The sequence below is a fragment of the Papio anubis genome, chromosome 13 (assembly GCF_008728515.1).
Source record: "Papio anubis isolate 15944 chromosome 13, Panubis1.0, whole genome shotgun sequence".
NCBI lineage: Eukaryota > Metazoa > Chordata > Mammalia > Primates > Cercopithecidae > Papio > Papio anubis.
The window spans coordinates 65,576,399-65,593,822 of NC_044988.1; the positions used below are offsets into that span (position 1 = coordinate 65,576,399).

Consider the following 17,424-nt stretch of genomic DNA (forward strand, 5'->3'; position numbering starts at 1 on the left):
TTCATGCCATTCTCCTGCCTCAACCTCCTGAGTAGCTGGGACTACAGGTGCCCGCCACCATGCCCGGCTAATTTTTTTGCATTTTTAGTAGAGACAGGGTTTCACCGTGTTAGCCAGGATGGTCTCCATCTCCTGACCTCGTATTATGGCCGTCTTGGCCTCCCAAAGTGCTGGGATTACAGGCATGAGCCACCGCACCCGGCCCCTGCCAACTCTTATTCTTCTTTCAGGCAGCTCAGTCCAGGCACCATTCCTCCAAGAAACCATCTGTGGTTCCTCGAGGCTGGGTCAGGTACCCACTTTTCTGGGCTTTTATGCCACCCACGGTTTACCTCTATCATAGGGCCTCTCAAACTGGACTGCAGTAATCTTAAAAAAATAAGTCAATTAAAACATTTATCAAGCACTTGCTATATAACAGGCACACTGCTAAGCACTTCACATTTGTGACCTTAGCTAATCCTCATCACGTCCTGGAGAAAGGTAGTAACATTAGTCCACAGGACTTAAGGCGCAGAGCCAGAATTTAACTAGAAAGCCATATTCTCAATAACTATGCAAGGAAGAATGCCTTCCTTGAGGGCTTCAACCAGATCCTTTCATCATGGTACTCACGACAGCAAAGCTATCACCTTTCCCTTTTTATTTGGCCATTTTCTTTTATTCTGTGTACAGCAGTCTTGCATTATGCTTTCAAAGTAACATCACCTGAAATCCTCTTTGGAAGTGGGCTGGGGAAAACACAATTAAATTTAAATTAATTAAAATGCGATTGCTATGAACCATTTTAGAAGCCTGCAACACTCATGAGTGACCTTTGTACAATGTTCTTTAGTTTGAGTACTTCCGGCATGGGACCTCCAATAGCCAGTGAGAGGAGAAAAATAGGGATGCTTATTTCCATTTTACAGAAGTGAAGGTCATGTTTACAGCGAGTTAGTGGAGAAGTGAGACTCGAACCTAGGTGCTATGCCATGCTTTCTTCTGCATGGGCTGTCTTTCCCTTCGGAAGGCCTTCCTGTCATCAGCCATTTATAGGATTTGCAGATTGTCCTGTGGTGCCCTAAGTCCCAGCACATACAAGGTGCCGATTGCAGCAGTGGCTAGGACTGTTCTTAGCATAAGGTCCAAATGTCTTAAGGGGGATTCTAGACCTGGGTAAGGTAGTTTTTACTCACCCCCAGCTTCATCCTTCAACCTATCCCCACTGCATGGTTGAATTCAACCTCACACCCAGGCCCTGGCACAGGATGTTCCTGCTGCTGGGACACCCTCACTCTCCACCCCTTCTCATCACACGTCCAGTTTTCTCTGGACCTTGTACTCATTGCACCCAGCACACACGTTTCCTCTTCTGGGAAGCCTTCTCAACAACCCTACTCCAGTTTGGAGTGAAGGCAGTAATCATATCTCCCTGAATTTTCTCTTATTCAGGCCAAAGACTTTGTTTCTCCTACTCCGACATGGGTGAGATGTGTGACTTAGTGAAAAGAGGCAGGAGACCCGCATTTCTAGTCTCAATTCTGCCTAACTTGCTATGTAACCCTGAGTAAACCACGTTCTCTCTCTGGGCCTCTCTTTCTGTGAAATGAGAAAAATTGTTTCTGCCCTTTCCAAATCAGATGAAGGACATGACGTCAAGTGTGTGTGAATAAGTTTAAAGAAAATTATTTTTAAAATGCAAAATAGCCCCATCAAACCCTTCCTACATATAGCCCCAGGAGCCCCCGACCAATCTAAAGTCATGACAGCACCTTGCTATTATGTATACACCGCACTGCGTAAGTCAGGTTCCGGAAGATGTTTCCTTCCATCTTGGCTCTGCCGTGGGAGCAGACGAAGACGCCTCCCTTCCCATCCCGGAAGAGGCACTTGCGGATGAGGCAGCCCTGCACAGAGTTGGCCAGTGCCATGGCCTCCTTGTCCTTCTGCAGCTCCTGCTGCAGTGAGTTCAGCACTAGGCAGCTGGGCAGCTGAATGGATGCTCCTGGCAGAGGTGGGCCCAGAAATGAGCCCCCCAATACAGGGCGTGGGCCCTGCACTTGATAGGATAGTCTGTACATCAGCTGGTCCTCATCTTCATCCTCACCGCTGGGACTCAGGCCTCCATCGCTGCTGTCTGGGGTCTGGGCCACCCTTTCACCATCACTACCCACTTCTGCCTCCTGTGAGCCTGCCTTGGAGCCTGGCTTTGGGGAGCTAGAGGCTGGGCTGGTAGGGCTCTGGCTGCCCTCGATAACAATGTCACAGGTCTTTGGGCTCCAGGCCTGGTCCCGGCTCTCTAGGTCCAGGGACATTAAAAAGTCAGAGTCCTCTGTGGGGAGAAAAGTGGGTGAGGACTTGATAAGCCCTAGTAGATACTTGTAGGCCCAGTTCTTATCTGCAGATGGGTGACCCTCAACAGTCACAGAGTTGTTTTCGCTGCCCACAAATTCACAGTTTTCCAGGACACACAGGGGCACGTTGTGCAGGAAGATATGAGTGTTTTTGAAGGTACAGAACTTCACTTGGCAAGTACCCGGACCGTGGACCTGGATGTGCCCATTCTCAAAGTTGCAGTTGTCAAATTGGACATGACCTGATGTTGTCTGGGGAATGAAAAGAAGAAAATGGCTGTAAGGGGGATGAGATTTGTTTTGGACTCTAGCTGCCCTTTAAGGAGGGTAGAACATGGAAAGGCCATTTGTTCTGCTGATCATCTTCCCCTCCCCACTGGGGTCTGGACGTCAGCTGTCCCCAAAACGAACTGGGGAGCTGCTCTGCATCGGAGAGGGAGGGAAACTGGAGCTGCCTGCACCTCCATCCTTCTAATCTCAAAGGAAGGGAGACAAGTAGATGATGGCAGAGAAGTTCACACTGCATCATGACTCCTCCTAAAACCTCAAGTCTCAAGCCATGCGCCAGGGCTGGGACAGGCAGTGAGAGAGGCCTGGCCACATGTGCTGGCAAAGAGTTCTGTGTGGCAACTGATGCATGTGGTGCACAGCAAAATATGTCTCTAAAGAGAGGGGACAAAGTATACTGCCATCGCCAGGAAGCACTGAACAGTAGTTTAAAGCATGGGCTCTGCCAGGTGTGGTGGCTCATGCCTGTAGTTCCAGCACGTTGGAAGGCCAAGATGGGCAGATCACTTGAGGTCAGGAGTTCGAGACCTGCCTGGTCAACATGGTGAAACCTCATCTCCACTAAAAATACAAAAATTAGCCAAGCGTGGTGGCGTGTGCCTATAGTCCTAGCTACTTGGAAGGCTGAGGCATGAGAATAGCTTAAGCCTGGGAGGCAGAGGTTGCAGTGAGTCGAGATCGCGCCAGTGCACTCCAGCCTGGGCGACAGAGCAAGATTCAGTGTCAAAAAAAAAAAGCATGGGCTCTGGGGGTTGACTGCAAGTGTTATCTTGGACAAATGACTTCACCTCTTTAAGCCTCAGTTTCCTTGTCTGCAGCATGGGGCTCACTAGTTCACAAAGCACCATGCTAGGCACAAACTTGGCACTCAGTCAAAGTCAGTTATTATCATCTGGGGTCAGGGACACAAGGAGCAGAGTGTCCTCAAGAGTTTGGGGTGGAGATGGGGCAGTGCCAAACTCTCCTGCCTAATTCATTTGGGCCCCTTGGCTCTCTGGGCCCGACTGAGAAGCAGTCTTGGTGAGGCCCATTCACTCTCTATTCCTGAAAAAGACCTGTTTCTGGATTTCACACGTACTTCATCAGATGTATGTGAACCATCAAATGAGGGGACTATCTCATGATTCTATTTAATAATCCAGACGTACTTACCCCTTGAACAATTTTTAAAATTCTCTAGCAGTGATCTTTGATAGATTGTCCCAGAATTTAAGCCCCCTTAACTTCTCCAAGTTCTTCCTTATGGCTAACCTAATTTTTCCTTGCTATTTAAATCCATTTTCTCTCTAAAGATAAAAGCCAGCTCTCTGGAGATGCAGAGCCACTGCTAAGGTTCTCCTTAGAAGTCACTGAAAACTGCTGTGAAATCGCCTTGGCCTTTGCATTTTTCAGGCAAGACCATCCCAGGCCCCCGTGCCTCCTTTAGTTGAAAAACAATCACGGACTGAATACTAACTAACGTATGTTATATGCTAAGCACTAAGCCAGAGGGCAGGCTACGAACAAGTCTAATGCCAGGCCTCATCCCTTGAGGATCTATGGTTGTACTTCTGAGGGAGAAGTAGAGGCTGAAATCAAAATATTACTCTAAGAATAAATGCATTACAAAATGTGAAGGGTCTGGAACATTGTTTCTTTCCAGAAACAAACTCTCCTTCTGGGCCTGCAGAGCAGCACCGGGAAGTTCATCAGTTCTTCTGAAATACTCTAGGGCTAAAACACAGGCTTTTAAGCTTTTAGGTAACATAGCATGATGTAATTTTATAAGCATTTAGATGAGAAGGCCTAAATTTGGGATCTAACTTCCCTAATTACCCACTTGAGAAAGTTACTTACCATCTCTGACCTTCAGTAGCCCTCATTTGCAAAATAGGGATACTACATCTACTTCATCTACACACGTTTGCTGTGGGGGTCCAATGAGGTGACAGATGGAAAGTCACCTAGATTATGAATAGGCTTTGGATCTTACTAAGTCTGAGACCTTGATATGACACTTAATCTTGCTGAACCTCCATTTCCTCATCTATAAAATCAGATGACATTACCTATCTCATAGACATGTGGAGAGGAACCCATGAGACAATGGCTATAAGGCATATGGCATGCATATGACATATGTCTGTTATAAATGACCAGTGGTATAAGGATCATTACAAACATGAGAGACAATTGTTATTGGTAATAATGACAATATACTTAAAAAAATCTTATATATATATACACACACACACATATATATATACATATATATAGTTTTCTTTTTTTTTTTTTTTTTGAGACGGAGTCTTGCTCTGTTGCCCAGGCTGGAGTGCAGTGGCCAGTGACTCAGCTCACTGCAAGCTCTGCCTCCAAGGTTCACACCATTCTCCTGCCTCAACCTCCAGAGTAGCTGGGACTACAGACGCCCGCCACCACACCAGGCTAATTGTTTTCTGTATTTTTAGTAGAGATGGGTTTCACCGTGTTAGCCAGGATGGTCTCGATCTCCTGACCTCGTGATCCGCCCATCTCGGCCTCCCAAAGTGCTGGGATTACAGGCTTGAGCCACCGCGCCTGGCCGTTTTTTTTTTTTTGAGACGAAGTCTCACTCTTGTTCCCCAGGCTGGAGCGTGATGGCAGGATCTCAGCTCACTGCAACCTCGGCCTCCCGGGTTCAAGCGATTCTCCTGAGTTACTCTCCTGCTGCCACCATGCCCCGCTAATTTTGTATTTTTAGTAGAGACAGGGTTTCACCATGTTGGTCTCGAACTCCTGACCTCAGGTGATCCACCTGCCTTGGCCTCCCAAAGTGCTGAGATTACAGGTGTGAGCCACTGCGCCCGGCCAAAAATCTTTTATTTATTTATTTATTTATTTATTTATTTATTTATTTTTTTTTTGAGACGGAGTCTTGCTCTGTTACCCAGGCTGGAGTGCAGTGGCCGGATCTCAGCTCACTGCAAGCTCCGCCTCCCAGGTTCACGCCATTCTCCGGCCTCAGCCTCCCGAGTAGCTGGGACTACAGGCGCCTGCCACCTCGCCCGGCTAGTTTTTTGTATTTCTTAATAGAGACGGGGTTTCACCATGTTAGCCAGGATGGTCTCGATCTCCTGACCTTGTGATCCACCCGTCTCGGCCTCCCAAAGTGCTGGGATTACAGGCTTGAGCCACCGCACCCGGCCTCTTTTATTTTTTATGAGCAGGCAGGAAAGCGATGTAATTTTTATTGACTGCCTATATAATCCAAGTTTCTAGGCAATGTATAAGCTATAGACTGTTCTGCCAGGAACTACCAACACCTGGATACCTGCTTTACTTTGAACCATCTTCTGGCTCTGCGTTCACAGAAGGAATGTGTTGGACAAATATTTCCTGACCTTCTCACCATCGCCCTTGAGAATTAGCAAATCATGGTAAAAGCCTGCCCTCCCTTGATCCCATACAGGGTGTGGGGTTCATGTGCTGAAGGTGACTAGTCCTGTATAGCCTTTTTCCTCTGTGGCTCTCGCTCGGGCCTGCCTCCACGAGCAGCTAATGTGCTCTCTGCTTCCTGTCACTAAGTGGCATGCTCCCAGAACCCGGCTTTCCCGCCTAGCTGCTCCACTGGTGGCTCCAGTTGGTCCAGTTGGAAAGGGAAGAGGTGCAAAAGAATTTTGGTTCCAAGCCCAAGCCATTTTTAAATACAGCTTTACCAGGAATAAAGCAGAATTCTGAGCTCTACTGATCACTGTGCCTGTTTCTCAACTGGTTCAGCACTCAGAGGAGTATGAGTATAATAATAACTCCTAACTTTCAATTCCAACCAAAAAAAGGATTAAAAACCCAGAAAAGAGGCCAAGCCCCTGGGGTCAGGACTAGAAAGGCTGTCTACTGATGTGGACACCCACCTTATACATGATGGGTGAGAACCAGGCTGGCATGAAGACGAGGTTGCACAGGCGTGTGGTTGAGCAGTGCTGATCAATGCTGGCCAGCAGGGCCACTTCACCCAACTTCCCCTGCCCTACAATCTCCACGGGCACCTTCAGGATGATTTCACCTTGCTCTTCGTACACACCTGGGAAGAGCACAATTCGGTCATACAGGCTGGCCATGGCCAAGGCACTGCCCAGGCTGTCAAACTCATGGCCTGGCCCAACACTCAGGGTACGTCGTTCCCTCCTCCGGCGGAATAGAGAAAAGCAGACGGAAGACTCCAAGTCCAAGGCATTCTTGGTCCATGTCTTGGAGGCAAGGTAATGCTGCTTGAAGGCTTCTCTCCAAGACTCAGGCTCCACATCTGGCTGGTTGGGCCAATTGGGGTGGCGGCACTCGGTGCAACCCAGACATAGCTGCCGCCAGCGGGTGCTGTCGAGACTGAGGATCAGTTCATACCAGGCCCTGCATACCAGGCTGCAGCGGCCCAGGTCGGGAAGGTGCAAGTAGGCTAAGATCATGCGCCACAGCTCCAAGGGCAGGCCACCAGCCTCCATGGTCACCTAGGAGACAGACACAAAACAAAAGAGATCTCTGTCTACCCTACTTACCAGTCCCCCTTTTAAATTTTTTTTTTTTTAGATGGAGTTTCACTCTTGTTGCCCAGGCTGGAGTGTAGTGGCACGATCTCGGCCTCGCCACAACCTCCACCTCCCAGATTCAAGCGATTCTCCTGCCTCAGCCTCCCAAGTAGCTGGGGTTACAGGCATGCACTACCATGCCTGGCTAATTTTGTATTTTTAGTAGAGACTGGGTTTCTCCATGTTGGTCAGGCTGGTCTCAAACTCCCAACCTCAGGTGATCTGCCCAGCTTGGCCTCCCAAAATGCTGGGATTACAAGTGTGAGGCACCGTACCCGGCCTCCAGTACCTTTCTTAAAATACCCCCTGCTATCTCCTGAGCCCAAGGGTGAGCAAATAAACAAGGCCCAGCCAGTCAGAGGACCCATCCTTTCAATGTGAATCCTACTCTAGATTTTTCTACCAGGAATTAGCAAGGAAGACTCTCTTTTCTCTATGGTCAGATGTTATAAGGCTATGACTCCAGAACTGCCAGGTTCACCATCGTGTGGAGGAAACTTTGTGGTATAAAAGCCAAACAGAAATATGACACTTTAAAAAGAGGAAGAAAACAAGGTGAGCACGTGCGTGTGTGTGTCCTGATAGCACCGATTCCAGATTCTTAAAGATGTCTTAGAATCTACAGTTCTTCCTTCAATTTTGTAGGATATCCCAATGGCCTTCTACTAAATCCCCCTTTTGCTCAAGCTGGTTTGATTTGGGTTTCTATGACTTGCAACTAGAAGAGTCTGGACTCCTAAGAGGGAACACACCTTTGGCTGTTAGGCTCCTAGAGCTCTGGATCCCCTACACTCTCAGGGAAGAGACCTCTATCTCTTCATACTATTAGGAAAGAACTGAGGCAGTGACTGTCCATCTGTCTGTCTCTGCTCATTCCCAGATCAAGTAATTACTGTTTCCCCATGTGGGGCAGCCCCAGGAAAGACTACTGCTGAATCAGATGCTGTGGGTTTTGGTCCTGGCTCTGCCATTGGTTATCCTGAGCAGTTAATTGGTTATTCTGAACCCCTATGGGCTGGCTGCCCAGCCATCTACCTATTGCTTTTTCTGGAAAATCTTCTTCTCCCCTACCAGTGATTTAAATCACATGATTATAGAGGTAAGGCTCCCAGCAGATGTGTGTGTAGAACAAAGGATCCCCGACCCCTTGACTGCTACTGATTGGACTCTGGATGGTTCTAAAGGGGCCATCGAGACCTTTCCCAGGAGAACAGGAGTTGCAATTCTAGAATCAGGCTGGCCTCATTCCTGAATGGTGGGGAATGAGTGACCTCTTTCCTAAGCTATAAACTCAGGAATAGCCTCTGGTGATCATTTTCCCCAGGCTGGGGCATAGGAGGAGAAAAGACAGAAGAAGCTGATCTACATTGAGAGAAGAATAAATTAGAGACACAGAAAAAAGCAGAGAAAAGGGCAGAAGCAAGGGGCGTCCAGTTTTCTATAGCACTGCAGGTCATGGCTCTAGTCTATTCTCAAAGCCCAGCTTTATCCTTGCCCTTTGAATGCCATCAGATATCCCTGATGATGTAAGCTGGCTTCATTTACTTGTTTTTATACCTAGTTGAAAGTCTCTCATTTATGAGTGTCAATTTTCCCACTTAAAAAACAAGGGGACCGAGTAGATGACCTAGAGCAACTTCCAAGTCTGAAACCCAAGTCCCTAGACAACTAGAAAGTAGAAACTAGAAAAATGGCCGGACATGGTGGCTCATGCCTATAATCCCAGCACTTTGGGAGGCCAAGGTGGGTGGATTACCTGAGGTCAGGAGTTCCAGAATAGCCTGGCCAACGTGGTGAAAACTCGTCTCTACTAAAAAACACAAAAATTTGGCTGGGTGCAGTGGCTCGTGCCTGTAATCCCAGCACTTTGGGATGCCAAGGCAGGTGGATCACCTGAGGTCAGGAGTTCGAGACCAGCCTGGCCAAAATAGTGAAACCCTGCCTCTACTAAAAATACAAAAAAATTAGCCAGGCTTCGGGGCGTGTGCCTATAGTCCCAGCAACTCATGAGGCTAAGACAGGAGAATTGCCTGAACCCGGGAGGTGGAGGTTGTAGTGAGCAAAGATCGTGCCACTACACTCCAGCCCGGGCGACACAGCAGGACTCTGTCTCAAAACAAAACAAAAATTAGCTGGGCGTGGTCGTGGCCACCTGTAATCCCAGCTACTTGGGAGGCTGAAGCAGGAGAATCGTTTGGACCTAGGAGGCAGAGGTTGCAGTGAGCCAAGACTGCCTCACTACACTCCAGCCTGGGTGACAGAGTGAGACTCCATTTCATAGATAAATAAATAAATAAATAAATAAATAAAGTAGGACTAGAAACAACTGACCTTCATCAAATTGTTGACCTCTCTAGGGCCTTGGGTATCCTCTCAATTTTATGAAAATGCTAATCATACTTGTCAGTTATCTAAGCTCCAAGAAGGCTAGGAGCACAAATGTATGATTATGTCTAGAAGAAATGCTGAGCTTCCTCAAGACAGGCGTGGCTTTAATTCTGCAGATTCATACTGGAGCCCAGGTGAGTAGGTTCTTCTCTAATGATCACCAGTGAGACTTTACTAAGAGAGAAAAGTTGGCATCTGCCACTCCCCAAGATGGACACCAGTTTATTTATGGCAGCTTCTATGACACTGATGTTTCCTGTTCTTCATTTATTTCTTTAGTTATACATTCTCGGGCTTTTTTTCTTTTTTGGAGACAGAGTCTCGCTGTATCACCCAGGCCGGAGTGCAGTGGCGCGATCTCGGCTCACTGCAACATCTGCCTTCCAGGTTCAAGTGATTCTCCTGCCTCAGCCTCCTGAGTAGCTGTTGCTGGGATTACAGGTGTGCACCACCATGCCCGGCTAATTTTTTTGTATTTTTAGTAAAGATGGGGTTTCACCATTTTGGTCAGGCTGGTGTCGAACTCCTAACCTTGTGATCTAGCCCATCTTGGCCTCCCAAAGTGCTGGGATTACAGACATGAGCCTCATGCCTGGCCGTTCAGGCTTTTTAAGAGAAAATTGTTCCTCTACTCATTCTCTATCCACTTTGTAGCTGAGCAATTCACGTCCATTCCCTTGGCTTCAACTACCACTGGAAATGCATGACTACAAAATCCAAATGTCTAGCCCCAATCATCTTTCAAGCTCCACACGTGAATATCCAATTCTCTTTTGGACATTTCTACCTGGATGTTCCATAGATACCAAAAACTGAACATCATGTCCAAAATGGAACCCTCACTTCCACTTCAGGCCATGACAGAGTAACTGAAACTGGATATTCCCTTCCTGCCATAAACAACTATAAAGCTGGACAAAATATATGAGGCAAGTGAATATGTGTTTTCAGGCACTGAGCAGTAAGCTGCTCAAGACTGTGACTTTTGGCTGAGTGCGGGGGCTCACATCTGTAATCTCAGCACTTTGGGAGGCCGAGGTATGTGGACCACTTGAGGTCAGGAGTTCAAGAACAGCCTCACCAACATGGTGAAACCCTGTCTCTGCTAAAAATACAAAATTAGCCGGGTGTGGTGGTGCACACTTATAATCCCAGCTACTTAGGAGGTTGAGGCAGGAGAATCACTTGAACCCGGGAGGCGGAGGTTGCAGTGAGCTGAGATCACACCATCGCACTCCAGCCTGGACAAGAGCGAAACTCCATCTCAAAAAAAAAAAAAAGACTGAGTTTTGAAAGAAAGGAAACATAGGAGGTGAGTGCCAAGAACATCCTGGCGTTCATTCTGAGGCACTTTCTTACTATGGTGTAAAGAGATAGAGCCCAAGCAGAGTGGCAGTCCCACCAGGAAGGCAGATTTGAGTTCTGCGCTGCTGAAGAGGCTTGCATTTGTGAGGCGAGGTACCAGAATAGACTGAATAGCACAGAGGGGGTGGGGGAGGAGGGGCAGTTCCTAGGCTGAAGGCTGAGCTGCACATGTTCAAGGCAAGACTTCATCGGATGTAGTAGGGATCACCTGCTATGAAAATTATTCTAATTTTCCACTTAACTTCTGTGTTTAATTTTGTTCGTTCACTCATCCGACAGACATCTATTAAGCCTTATTATGTAACAGGTCCTAAGAGAAAATATTAATAAATCGGGATTAAGACATGGTCTCTGTGCTCAAGTTGCTGACAGTTTAATAAGAGGGGAGAAGACATAGTGAAAGACAAAACAAAACAAAGTTGGCAAAAGACCTTCACTAATAGGTTGACAAATCATGGAGTAACTCCTAGAGATGTCTTTTTCTTTTTTTTTGGATGCAGTGGCCATGATCTTTGCTCACTGCAGCCTCTGCCTCCCAGGTTCAAGCAATTCTCGTGCCTCAGCCTCCCAAGTAGCTGGGACTACAGGTGCGTGCCACCATGCCTGGCTAATTTTTGTATTTTTAGTAGAGACAGGGTTTCACCATATTGGCCAGGCGGGTCTCAAACTTCTGACCTCAAGTGATCCGCCTGCCTTGGCCTCCCAAAGTGCTGGGATTACAGGTGTGAGCCACCACGTCTGGCCTTAGAATCACTTTAGAAAAAGTGTTTCAGTTTCTTCTACAGTTAAATGCAGACCTATCCTATGACCCAGGAATTCCACTCCTAATTATTTATACAAGATAAATGAAAATAGGTGTTTACAAAGACTTAGACAAGAATGTTTACAGCAGCTGTATTCATAATAGTAAAACAAACAAACAAACTAGAAACAACCCAAATGTCCATCAACAGAAGTGTGGATAAACAAGTTCTGGTGTATTTGTACGACTGGGTACTATTCAGCAATAAAAAGGGATAAACCATTGATATAGACAAGAACATGTATGAACCTCAAAAATAATATGCTGGGGCTGGGCGCAGTGGCAGATGCCTGTAATCCCAGCACTTTGGGAGGTCCAGGTAGGTGGACTACTTGAGTTCGGGAGTTTGAGACCAGCTTAGGTAACATGCTGAGACCCCATCTCTAAAAACAAAACAAAACAAAAAACAAAAAATTAGCTGAGTGTTGTGACGCACACCTGTAGTTCCAGCTACTAGGGTGGTTGAGGTGGGAGGATCACTTAAGCCCAGGAAATCAAGGCTGCAGTGAAACAGGATTGAGCCACTGCACTTAAGCTTGGGTGACAGAGCAAGCCACTTATCTCAAAAAACAAAACAAAACAAACAAAAAAGACAAAACTAGCCTTGGTCATAAAAATTAAAATAGCGCTTAGGCCAGGCACAGTGGCTCACCCCTGTAATGCCAGCACTTTGGGAAGCTGAGGTGGGAGGACAGCTTGAGTCCGGTTTGAGATCAGCCTGGACAACATAGCAAGACTCTGTCTCTACAAAAAAGTTAAAAAAGTTTTGCCAGGCATGGTGGTGTCCACCTGTAGTCCCAGCTACTCAGGAGGCTGAGGTGGGAGAATCCCTTGAGTCTAGGAGTTTGAGGTTACAGTAAGCTGATGGTGTCACTGCACTCCAGCCTGGGCGACAGCAAAACCCTGTCTCAAAAAACAAACACAACAAAACAGTGCTTGCCAGCAAGGTGGAGATTAACTGGAAGGGGTTACAAGGGAACTTTAGGGTGAAGGAAATGTTTTATATCTTGACTGGTGTGTTAGTTATATGGGTGCATACATCAAAAAACCCTCACTGGAGGTTGGGTGCGGTGGCTCATGCCTGTAATCCCAGCACTTTCGGAGGCCAAGGCGGGTGGATCACCTGAGGTCATGAATTTGAGACCAGCCTGGCCAACATGGTGATACCCCGTTTCTACTAAAAACACAAAAATTATCCAGGCGTGATGGTGCGTGCCTGTAATCCCAGCTACTTGGTAGGCTGAGGCAGGAGAATCACTTGAACCTGGGAGCCAAGACTGTGCCACTGCACTCCAGCCTGGGTGACAGAGTGAGACTCCATCTCAAAAAATAAAAAATAAAAAACAGAAACCTCACTGGATTGTATGCTTCAGCTCTGTGCATATCATTGCATGTAAACATCATCTCCATTTTTTAAATAGTATATATTATCATCTCTCCCAATCCCTGCTCCGCCACCTGTACTATATTCCTGGGTTAATAATAACACCATCATTTTCCACCTAGCTGCCCAAGACAGAACTAGAGAAACCTCCTTGATTTCTTTTCTCCCTCTTTCCCTCCCTCTCTACGAAATATTCTCTGAAGTCCTGTGTTTTTGCCTCCTTAAGCAATCTCTCCTATCAATACTTTCTTCACTAACCTCCCTGTCCCTGCATTACTTCTTTGGTTTGGATTACTATTACAGTCTTCTTTTTTTTTTTTTTTTTTTTTTGAGACGGAGTCTCCCTCTGTTGCCCAGGCTGGAGTGCAGTGGTGCCATCTTGGCTCACTGAAACTTCTGCCTCCTGAGTTCAAGCGATTCTCCTGCCTCGGCCTCCTGGGTAGCTGAGACTACAGGCATGTGCCACCATGCCCGGCTCATTTTTTGTATTTTTAGTAGAAATGGGGTTTCACCATATTAGCCAGGATGGTCTTGATCTCCTGACCTCATGATCCGCCCGCCTCAGTCTCGCAAAGTGCTGGTGTTACAGGTGTGAGCCACTGCGCCCGGGGATCTTTCTAAAATACAAATCTGATCTTGTCACTTGTTGGCTTAAAATTCCTCAGTGGTTCCCCATGGAGTCCTGGGTCAAGCCTAGTACAGAAGATCAGTTGTGAGCTTGTCTTTCTCTAGCCTCATCTCTGATACTGCTCCCAACCTACCCTCACCTTTACAATAATACCTTTCAGAGGACCTTTCCTTATCCTCTCCCCTCAGAAATTAAGTGACTCCCCTGGGCTCCTATAGCACCCGGAGAACAGCTCTAGCCAACATTTTAAACGTGAAACAAAACACAGATCACACAAAGCAAATGTGTAGTTTAGGGAATCATTTTACAAGGCAAGTATCCTGTTCACCACCACCTGGATCAAACACAAAATGTTGCCAGCGCCCTAAAAGCCTCTCTGTGTCCCCCATTCCAACCCTTCCTCAAAAAGTAAGTTCAGTCTTGATTTGTGTAGAATTCACATCTGAGCATTTCTTTATGGTTTTATCACCTCATTATGCATCCTTAGAGGCCAGAGTTTTTAGTTTTGTCCTTAAGTTTGTGGCTTTTTTTCTTTTCTTTTTCTTTTTTTGAGAAGGAGTCTTGCTTTGTCGCCCAGGCTGGAGTGCAGTGGCGGGATCTTGGCTCACTGCAAGCTCTGCCTCCCGGGTTCACGCCATTGTCCTGCCTCAGCCTTCCGAGTAGCTGGGACTACAGGCGCCCACCACCAAGCCTGGCTAATTTTTTCACATTTTTAGTAGAGACGGGGTTTCACTGTGTTAGCCAGGATGGTCTCGAGCTCCTGACCTCGTAATCTGCCCACCTCAGCCTCCCAAAGTGCTGGGATTACAGGCGTGAGCCACCGCGCCCGGCCAAGTTTGTGGCTTTGATAGGTCTTTTGATTCTCATTTCATCTGCCGGTTCCCCTCTATCTTTTCTTTACAATTTATTTGTTGAAAACCCTGACTCGGCCGGGCGCGGTGGCTCAAGCCTGTAATCCCAGCACTTTGGGAGGCCGAGACGGGCGGATCATGAGGTCTGGAGATCGAGACTATCCTGGCTAACACGGTGAAACCCCATCTCTACTAAAAAATACAAAAAACTAGCCGGGCGAAGTGGCGGGCGCCTGTGGTCCCAGCATCTCGGGAGGCTGAGGCAGGAGAATGGCGTAAACCCGGGAGGCGGAGCTTGCAGTGAGCTGAGATCCGGCCACTGCACTCCAGCCTGGGCGACAGAGCCAGACTCAGTCTCAAAAAAAAAAAAAAAAAAAAAGAAAACCCTGACTCATCTGACCAGTTTCTCATGGTCTGAATTTTGCTGACAGTACGCATTACTTGAAGGAGAGTTCACTTGTTCCTGTCACCTGCACTTCCTGCATGCTGGCAGCTGGATCCAGAGGCTTGCTCAAACTCAGGCTCAACCCCTTTAGCAACACTACAAGTGGCATTGCACCTTTTTATTAGGAGCCACATTTCTGGTTGTCTCTTTTTTGATGTTAGTAGCCAGTGGTGCTCAATGCCTCTATCCAGCAATTCATTGGTGGTAACGAAATGTTAATACTCTTAATTCACCAAAGAACACCAAAAACAGTACAAAACAAAACAAAAACCAAGCCCAATCAAAACTCATTTGGCTTTGATTAGCTGAAATAATTTTATAAGGAGATTTTGTAATTCTATTCATCCACTATTTGGTTATCCAGTGGCACAGTACATACAGGAAGAGCCAGCTTGACGCTTTCCTTTTATTTCTCAGTTTTCTTCTTTTGTTTTGTTTCCGTTTTTTGGTGTTTTTTTTTTTTTTTTTTTTTTTTTTTTGAGACGGAGTCTCACTCTGTTGCCCAGGCTGGAGTGCAGAGGCATGATCTTGGCTCACTGCAACCTCCACCTCCCAGGTTCAAGTGATTGTCTCACCTCAGCCTCCTGAGTAGCTGGTATTACAGGCACCTGCCACAATGCATGGGTAATTTTTGTATTTTTAGTAGAGACGGGGTTTCATTGTGTTGGCCAGGCTGGTCTCAAACTCCTGACCTCAAGTGATTGGCCCAGCTCAGCCTCCTAAAGTGCTGGGATTACAGGCATAAGCCACTGTGCCCAGCCTCTTTTTTTTTTTTTTTTTTTGAGACAGAGTCTTGCTGTGTTGCCCAGGCTGGAGTGCAGTGGCGTGATCTTGGCTTCCAGGTTCACAGAAGGTTCAATGATCTCAGCCTTCCAGGTTCAAGCGATTCTCTGCCTCAGCCACCCAAGTTGCTGGGACTACAGGCGCCCACCACCATGCCCAGCTAATTTTTGTAGTTTTTGTAGAGATGGGGTTTACCCATGTTGGCCAGGTTGGTCTTGAATTCCTGGCCTCAAGTGATCCACCTACCTCGGCCTCCCAAAGTGCTGCGATTACAGGCATGAGGCACTGCATCCAGCCTATTTCTCAGTTTTCAAGATAACGAATGGGTTCCCTGTTGTTCTCTGAAAGTGATTGGCTCTCAAAATTCATGTCCTTCTCACATGCAAAGTGCATCCATCCCAATAGCCCCAAAAAGTCTTAACTTGTTCCAGCATCAATTTTAAAGTCTAAGTCCACAGTCTCATCTAAACCAGATATGGATGACAGTCAAGGCATGATTCATCCTAAGGCAAATTCCCCTCCAGCTGTGAGCCTGTAAAATCAAACAAGCTATGTGCTTCCAAAATACAATGGTGGGATAGCACAGGATAGACATTCCCACTGCAAGAGAGAAACAGACAAGAAGAAAAAAGTCACTGGTCCGAAGTAAGTCCAAAACAGGGCAAACAACACTAAATCTTAAGGCTGGAGAATAATCTTCTTTGACTCCATGTCCAACCTTCTGGACACAATGGGTTGGGGGCTGGGTCTCCAAGGCCCTGGAAGGCCCTGCCTCCACAGCATTGCTAGACATAGCCCACACAGCTCTGAAGGTTTGCAGTTAATACCTGTGGCTTTCCCAGGCTGGTGCTATGTGCTAGTGGCCCTGCTTCCAAGACTCCACTAGGTCACTCTAGTTGGAGCCCAAATAGGGGCTCCCTGCAGCATCCTTTGAAATCTAGGTAGAGGCACACATGACTCCACAGCTCTTGCACTCGGCAAGTCTACAGTTAGCCCCACGGGGATAGCACCAAGGTAGACTGCTTGTGCCCTGGGATCTGTAGCCCAGCCACACCTGGGCCTGCTTGAGCCACCAGTGGGGTGACCAGAGAACAGAGGCCTGAAACATCCCTAAGCAATGAGCTCCAAGGTTCCAAGAGTACCTTGGGCCTGTCCCTTTAAGCTGGTTTGCCCTCATAGCACTAGCATTCAAGGCCTGTGACGGCAGAAGCAGCCTTGAAAATCAAATGGTCACTTGGCCACACCCTTGGTTTTCTCTTCTAAACCATTTTAAAAATTCTTTACATAACCAGACTGAGAGTTTTTCAAATCTTTGTGTTCTGCTTCCCTTTTAATTATAAATTGTCTTTAAATCCTTTCTTCTCCCATTTTACTATAAGCAGTTAGAAGCAGTCTCGCAACATTGTGAATGTTTTGCTGCTTAGAGATTTCTTCTGCCAAATCACCTAGCTTTCCTAGCTTTCTCTTTTCTCCTTCTATAGGGTCCTAGGACACAGACATTGATTCAGCCAAATTCTTTGCCACCTTATAAGAAAGATAACCTTTCTTCCAGTTTCCAGTACCTTATTCCTCATTTCTGTCTGAGACCTCATCAGACTAGTCTTCACTGTTGCAAC

At 46.9% G+C, this 17,424-nt stretch overlaps 1 protein-coding gene across 3 annotated transcripts in view; it reads right to left on the reverse strand.

Moving 5' to 3' along the window:
* The window catches only part of FBXO10 (F-box protein 10), a 68,877-nt gene that overhangs the window by 25,970 nt on the left and 25,483 nt on the right, over nucleotides 1-17,424 (reverse strand). For all 3 annotated transcript variants that reach the window (XR_002517516.2, XM_009188481.4, XM_009188482.4), the window contains exons 2-3: nucleotides 6,494-7,084; nucleotides 1,755-2,588 (exon numbers count right to left, since the gene is read on the reverse strand). Coding sequence is in view for 2 of the 3 variants with exons in the window: in XM_009188481.4 (XP_009186745.3) it covers nucleotides 1,755-2,588; nucleotides 6,494-7,084 (1,425 nt within the window). In the remaining variant the exon portion in view is untranslated. The remainder of the gene's footprint in view (nucleotides 1-1,754; nucleotides 2,589-6,493; nucleotides 7,085-17,424) is intronic.